Raw genomic sequence first — 7,532 nt, 5'->3', positions numbered from 1 at the left:
TCGGTAAAATGAAGTAATAATGGGTAAAAATGTTTTTACGTTATTTGAAATTGGTCTGTTCTTAACAGTTGGCTGATATGTTTCTTTATTTCTTCTTTTTGTTTTTTATTTATTGCAGACATACAAAGATGAACTACTGTGGTCTGCTTACTGCCCAGAAGAACCCAGGTAATAAAACACTCGTATCAGTTTTTTTTTTCTAAAATGTTTTTGAGTTTGTTTCTTTAAAATTAAAAAAAAAAACATTTTTTGCTCAAATTATCATTTTTATGTCTGTTAAATCAGGATTAGAAAAATGTATTTAATTTCTTAGTCAACAGCATGTCAACACATTCACCAGGTAAGAATAAGTGGAGCTACAGGAATGATTGGCATTCTAAATTATGTCAATAAAGATACAATTTCAGCAAGTTTTTTATGACCTGAAATTTTAGGGGGATTTCTCAAACGGACAAATTAATGGTAATTAAAAAATATTTATACATATTTGTTGGGTTTCATTTCTTTAATTTAATTGGAATAAAAAATATGTTGACAGTCTAAAGTAAACTGTGTAACATCTCTGATTTCTGTGTGTGGGCTGCACGGTGGCGCAGTGGTTAGCGCTCTCGCCTCACAGCGAGAAGGCCCCGGTTCGACTCCCGGCTGGGACCTTTCTGTGTGGAGTTTGCATGTTCTCCCCGTGCATGCGTGGGTTTTCACCGGGGACTCCGGCTTCCTCCCACCGTCCAAAAACATGCTTCATAGGTTAATTGGTGACTCTAAATTGCCCCTAGGTGTGGATGTGAGAGTGAATGTGTGTGTGATTGAGGCCCTGCGACAGACTGGAGACCTGTCCAGGGTGAACCCCGCCTTCGCCCATCAGCAGCCGGGTTAGGCTCCGGCACCCCCGCGACCCCGAAAGGGAAGAAGCGGTTAAGAAGATGGATGGATGGATGGATTTCTGTGTGTTAATGTGGCGTTTCAGTTCCTCTGCAGAGTGTGGAGGTGGAACTGCAGGTGAAGGACCATGTGGCTACAGTCATCTCCACTCTGAACTACCAGAACAAGGAGGACAAACCTGTAGAGGCAGTTTTTGTCTTCCCTCTGCCTGGAGATGCTGCTGTGTGTCATTTCAGTGCTAAGATTGGACAGACACACATTGTAGCTGAGCTGAAGGAGAAGCAGCAGGTGATCTGGACAGAAAGCTTCAGTCTCTGGAGAGCATCAGTGAACATCACTGACATGTTTGATGTTTGCTGCAGGCTCGTGAGGAGTATGATGATGCTCTGAGTTCAGGGCAGCAGGCCTTCCTGTTGGAGGAGAGTGAACAGAGTCCGGACATCTTCTCTCTGAGTGTGGGCAGTCTGCCTCCAGGGGAGAGCGCCTCCATCAGGCTGGAGTATGTCATTGAGCTGGCTGTGGAGGCTGATGAGGGGCTGAGGTTCTGTCTGCCTGCTGTGCTCAACCCCCGGTACCAACCTCAAGGTATGGAAACCACAACAGTTTTGTCCATTAATGTTGAAACAATCCAATGTAGGATATATGATTTAAAATATTGTTTTGGTTGCTTTGAAAAAGTTAAATTAGATAAAACAGATGTGTTCAATATTGGCTTATCTATGTCTGTTGAAGATCCTTTTGAATATTTCATAAGTGCCCTATTACAGTGTACAAATAAACATGATACTTGAAAACAAAATCATTTTTTTTTGTTTTATTTTTTAAATCTCAGATTGCTAAAGTACGCACTAATGTCATGTTGTGTTCCCCTTTCTTTTCCTTAATGTAAATGTTTTTTTATATTCTCCATTGTGAAACTTTTCAGAGTTAAAAAAATAAGTCAACAGTGTATTTGTTCATAAAATATAAATTTTGCTCAGTTTCATGTTTTCTTTAAAGACCTCCTCCGATGAGGGAGGCTGCTCAGCTCCTAAAGTCACGCCCCCTCAGAGGACATTTTGGAAATGGAGGCTTCAGAAAAACATGAATGGAAAAAAAAACTTGTCCGCAAACTGCCCCAGAGCACGCTGGAGGGCCTAGGTTGATGAAGCAAAGAACCAAGAGGAAATCCTGCTGTTTCCAAACCCTGATAAGGGGCAGCCCTCCCGGAGTCCAACATGCACTGCGAACAGGTCAACTTACTGGCGGATATGCAAAACAAGTTTCTACTTTGGTCATACAGAGACTGGACAGCGCTCACTAAGGCTGCCCAGACTCCGTACTCTCAGAGCACTCTCCACAGGACACCACAATAACACTCCTTCAAATCCACAAAACACAGACAGGATGATTAAACTCCCATGAACCCTCCAGCACCCTGAAGAGTGTGTAGAGCTGGTCTACTGGTCCACGACCAGGATTTAAACTGCACTGTTGTTCCTGGATCTGAGGTTCAAATGTCGGATGAACTCTCCTTTCCAATACCCTTGCATAGACTTTCCCAGGGTGGTTGAGGAGTGTGATTCCCTGTTTTTTTGGAACGTACCCTCCGGTCCCCCTTCTTGAAAAGCAGAACTACTATCCCAGTCCAGAGGTACAGTTCCTGACTGCCACGCAAAGCTGTAGAGATGTGTCAGACAAGATGATCCATCCAGAGACTTGAGGTACTCGAGGTGCACTTCATCCACTTCTGGTGCCTTGCTACCCAGGAACTTATTGACTACCTCAGTGACCTCAGCTTGGGTGATGGACAGCTCCACGGCGAAGTCCTCAGCCTCTGCTTCCTCAAAAGGAGGCATATCAGCAGGACTGAGAAGATCCTTGTCCCTTTTGCCCAAAGGGACATGACCCTTTTTGTCCATTCGGGTGAACTCCAACACTTGAAAGCTATGCCCTCAGCTCAGCAGTCAGTAAGAGTAAGCCCACACCGGCCCTCCGCCTCTCACCATGCACTACAGCACTATGGAAGAAGGTCCAACCTCTCTTGAGGGACAGAGTTTCAGAGCTGTGAGTGGAGGTGAGCCCAAGTATATCGACCCATTACTACTCAACCTACCGCACTAGCTCATACATTTTCCCTCTTAGAGAGGTGACTATCCATGTCCCAGTAGACCAAGACTATGACCAACCCCTATGACCAGGATTTGGGATGCCGAGGCACCCTCAGTGACTGCCACCCACACCGCAGCACCAACCCCTTTTTTTATTTATTTTTTTTTAGCTCATTTAAAGTTCGTGGGCCCACGGGAGAGTAATTTCACATAGATTTTTATTGGGATGGTTCCGACCAGGCTAGTGGGAGGAGCCCCAGTTACCAGGTGCTTATCTGTTAGCTCAAACCCCAGGCCTGGCTTCAGAGTGGGGCCCCGGTGATGCCAATTTGGGCAACCTAGCAGAATCTTTGTTTGTACTTTTCATAAAGGGTGTGTGTAGATCCTGGCAATCTTATGATTAGCATTTGGTACAAATTATTTTATAGTTTAAAGTGTATAAAATGATGGGCACATTTCTTGTTTGGGCATACAGTTTTCCTAATAAATTAACACAAGGGGTCATTTATGTACTCTTCAGTGACTTCCATTGTTTCTGATGGTGTTTGCAGGTACTGAAGGTCCTGAACTCCCGGTGAACTCAGTTCCAGCCTCTGAGGTTCCCTACAGTCTGTCCTTTTCTGCACGAGTGTCCTCTCCTCGTCCAGTTTCCAAAGTAGAGTCCAGCTGTTCTCTGGAGCCTCTTCAGTTCCTGAACTCTGATCACACAGAGGCTGCTGTAAGTAACCAGCTGGGAGAAGTAGTTCTTGCTGGAAAGAAGATTTCCAGGTTTCTTTATCTTTATGTTGTTGATGTGCAGGTTAAGCTGGCTGCAGGACACAAGTTTGACAGAGATGTAGAGCTGCTGATTTATTACAAAGATGCTCACCAGCCCTCTGCTGTGGTGGAGGCAGGACAGGACTCTGCTGAGCCTGGTGAAAGAAAACTTGTTTTCATATTTGCATATGACATTTGTACAAACTAGAATCAACAAATGTAAATCTTTTTACATAATAAAATGCAAATGTGTGTATTTTCTGGTTCCTCTTGTGTTTCAGGCACTCTGTTGGGTGACCCTGTGGTGATGCTGAGTCTGTACCCAGAGTTCCCAGAGTCGGTGATGTCCTCACGCGCCTCATGTGGAGAGTTTGTGTTCCTGTTGGATCGATCTCAGAGCATGGGCTCTCTAATCAGGAACAACAACAACTGGCATGAAACTCGCATCAGCAGTGCAAGGGTATTGTTCATTCAGTCATGAAAACATTCACATCTGTGTGAGATCTTGTTCTTCATCAGCTTCTGTCTTTTTTTCAGGATACTCTGCTGTTCCTTTTGAAGAGTTTACCAATGGGCTGCTACTTCAACATCTATAGTTTTGGGTCCAGATATGAAAGCATTTTTCCGTCAGTGATTTACTTTAAAATATTAATATTTTGGTAATGTATTAACAAGTATTTTTCGTGAGTGTTTTTCATTTAAAAATGTCTACTTTAAGCAAGGTAATGTTGTGTTTATTTCCTTGGTAAGTAATGATGCAGTTTTTCATTAGACCTTTGTGTGTTTCTGATGGCAGCATGAGTGTGGAATACAGTGAGAAGAGCATGGAGGAGGCTCTGAAGAAAGTTGAGATGATGGAGGATGATTTGGGAGGAACAGAGATTCTTCAGCCTCTCAAACACATTTACAGTCAGCCATGCATCCTCAACCAGCCTAGACAGGTAATTCATGTTCATCATTATTGTTCTATTTCATAAATCCACAAGTATAATCAGCAAATCCACTTATTTTAGCAATAAAATACTAAAGTTTGTATGGAAAAATTCTTATTTCTGTCTTTCCTCTCAGCTGTTTGTCTTCACTGATGGAGAGGTGGGGTACACAAAGGAAGTTCTGGATCTAGTTAGGAAGAATGCAGCTTCTCACAGGTGAAACCACTAAAACACAGACTCCCAGCATGTGTCCTGTGCTTGTGTGTTGTGTGTTTAACACCAGTGTGTTGTTTGTAGGTGTTTCTCTTTTGGGATTGGAGAAGGAGCCAGCTCTGCTCTCATCAATGGGTTGGCTCAGGAGGGCAGAGGTCAGGCTCAGTTCATCACAGGAAGTGAAAGGATGCAGGCAAAAGTAAAAAAATAAATAATGTTTTGAAATTTAATAAAACACCTTCATTGATCAAAATAAACAGTTATGTTATTCACCGTTTCTTAACCATCAGGTGATGCAGTCGCTGAAGTTTGCACTACAGCCTGTTGTCAAAGACATCTCTGTCACATGGGATTTACCAGAGGGAGTGTCTGCCACTGTCCTCTCTCCACCAATCACAACCATTTTCCAGGGTCAGAGGTCACTACTTTATGCCCAAGTCTGTGGAAAGGTACTGGTGAGGAGTCATATATTTTGTGTAAAGTTGTACGTGGTTTGGTGTGTGTAAATGGACCTTTAAACAGTATTTTCTTTTCTAAGAATTCAGAAACTGACTGCAGTGTGACAGTGAGTTACACTCTGGCAGATCATCCCTTTAAGAACCAGCTACAGTTTAACCTGAATCCTGCAAAGGACACTGGGTAAAACAGAGGTCTTTTTATGTTTTATTTTATGTTAACAAATGAGCTGATACTTATTTTTCTAAGATTTTACCTAGAAAAGCAAAGTTAAAAAAGACGATTCCCTTCCAACCCTTACTAGATTCATGTTCATCACAGCATCATAGTTCACTATGAAAACAAATTTTAACAAACACTGGCTGGAGAGTTGTGCAGTAATCACGTGCCAGCTGTAATTTGGAGCATAAAGATGTTCTCTTATGAGTCAAAACTAACACAGTTCGCTCAGATTGTTTATGATTATATTTGGATAACAAAAATAGAAAACTGTGATAAGTCTTAATTTTTTCAGAACCTGAAGAGTAAATTCATTTTTTGTTGACTTTTGAATTCCTTCATTAGTTGTACCTAGAGTATGGGGTCAAATCAGGATCAACTTAAAGTGAACAAGAAAAACGGATAACTTGAAAAATAAACATAACTGAAAAAAAAATAGAAAATTTGAAAACAAGACATTGTAAATTTGAAAAAAAAAACCCTGATACTTAAAAAAAGTATTTTTTTGCAAATTAAAAAAATGAAAACTTGAAATAAATCTTGAAAATTAAAAAAAAATAATAATGAAAACTTAAAATAAATAACTATAAATGCAATAATTACTGATTGACAAAAAATAACAAATTAACCGCTGCTGTTTTGAATCATTATTTTTTTCTGAATCTTCACTTTCAGTCCTCAGTTTTACAGAAAAAATAGACTTAAAAAATTATATAATATATATATAATTACAAATATATTGTATATTTTTTATTTCAAGTATTCACTATTTTTTTTCAAAATTTGAGCATTAATTTCAAGCTTTGAGTTTTTTTATGTAATGTCTTTCACATTTTCTGTTTTGTTTTGTTTTTTTCAAATGTACAATGTCTTGTTTTCAACTTTTTCAAAGTGTGTGCCAATTTCTAACTTTTAAGTGTCAAGAATACACTAAAAACAGAATTTAAAACATCAATTATTCTTTGCTATACAGTCAGACATGAACAAAAGACTACATTTAGCTTAATTTCTGTCCCTTTTTCCTTCTCTTCTGTTCAAAGGCTAACAGTCCACAGGTTAGCCGCTCGTTCTAGGATTCGCTCTCTGGAGTTTGAGGAAAGAGAGAACAGAGGAAAGTCAGATGAAGACGTGAAGAAGAAGGTGGTGGAGCTCAGTGTCCAATCAGGAGTGAGCAGTGGTCACACTGCCTTCATTGCTGTCAACAAGGACAGTGGTGATGCTGTTCAAGGACCTCTGGTGCGCAGAGATGTTCCAACCCCTGGTGAGTCTTTTTCATTTAACGTCATCTAGCACAATAGTCTCTGCAGAGGGTGTTTGGCTGCAAGCAGGGTGGATTACAGCTGACGCATCTCACCGAGGTCTCTGTTTTTCTTTCTCCACCTAGGCAGGAGATTAAGCTGCATGGTGTTTCAAAGCTCCCCGCGTAAGATCAGCTTTCTCCTCTCTACCCCCCGCCACAGTAACAGGAAAAACATCCTATATGAATAATTGTGTTTATTTTCTTAGTCTTATTCACGATTAATAACTCTTCTCTTGGTGAAGGTCACACTCTCCAACAATGGCAATGAAATATTCTGATTATGATTTAGGGGTCAACAGGGCATGAGACAGCCCAAGTGCAAATATGGTAATGGAGTGAGGTCTGTCCTGGCAGAGCTTAGAGCACATCTCAGTCGAGGCCCGGGGGCCGAATCGTGCCCTCCGGGTAATTCTATCCGGCCGTCCAGATCATTTTATTTTATTGTTATTAATGGCCTGATGTTATCTTGAGTTTATTTCTAACTTGTATAATTTGGGCAAAATATATTTTTATGAAGAGTAAAATATTGAAAGTTATTTAAGGTTCAAGTTGATTTATTCTGGAATGATATTCTTGCCTTTATATTATTTATATTTAAGCTAAGGTGTCAGTGGTGTAATGGAAAGATGGAAAGAATACTTTGAAGAGTTGATGAATGAAGAGAATGAGAGAGAACAAAGAGTA

At 40.7% G+C, this 7,532-nt stretch overlaps 1 protein-coding gene across 3 annotated transcripts in view; it reads left to right on the top strand.

Annotated features, from left to right (window-relative positions):
• LOC112149032 (von Willebrand factor A domain-containing protein 5A) overlaps positions 1-7,532 on the top strand; it is a 307,412-nt gene continuing 299,880 nt past the window's right edge. Inside the window, exons 1-14 of one of the 3 annotated variants that reach the window (XM_024276476.2) lie at positions 1-168; positions 968-1,170; positions 1,245-1,467; positions 3,524-3,690; positions 3,772-3,886; positions 4,010-4,188; positions 4,266-4,354; positions 4,525-4,669; positions 4,797-4,876; positions 4,958-5,072; positions 5,164-5,322; positions 5,412-5,512; positions 6,589-6,809; positions 6,933-6,971. In XM_024276476.2, coding sequence (XP_024132244.1) covers positions 78-168; positions 968-1,170; positions 1,245-1,467; positions 3,524-3,690; positions 3,772-3,886; positions 4,010-4,188; positions 4,266-4,354; positions 4,525-4,669; positions 4,797-4,876; positions 4,958-5,072; positions 5,164-5,322; positions 5,412-5,512; positions 6,589-6,809; positions 6,933-6,971 — 1,927 coding nt within the window. In that variant the 5' untranslated portion in view covers positions 1-77. Of the gene's footprint in view, positions 169-967; positions 1,171-1,244; positions 1,468-3,523; positions 3,691-3,771; positions 3,887-4,009; positions 4,189-4,265; positions 4,355-4,524; positions 4,670-4,796; positions 4,877-4,957; positions 5,073-5,163; positions 5,329-5,411; positions 5,513-6,588; positions 6,810-6,932; positions 6,972-7,532 lie in introns of all 3 variants that reach the window. The other 2 variants (XM_036214767.1, XM_036214768.1) reach the window with 2 other exon arrangements.

Source organism: Oryzias melastigma, linkage group LG13 (assembly GCF_002922805.2).
Source record: "Oryzias melastigma strain HK-1 linkage group LG13, ASM292280v2, whole genome shotgun sequence".
Taxonomy (NCBI): domain Eukaryota; kingdom Metazoa; phylum Chordata; class Actinopteri; order Beloniformes; family Adrianichthyidae; genus Oryzias; species Oryzias melastigma.
The sequence above is the reverse complement of the archived record's forward strand: the minus strand, read 5'-3'. Positions and strand labels throughout refer to the sequence as shown.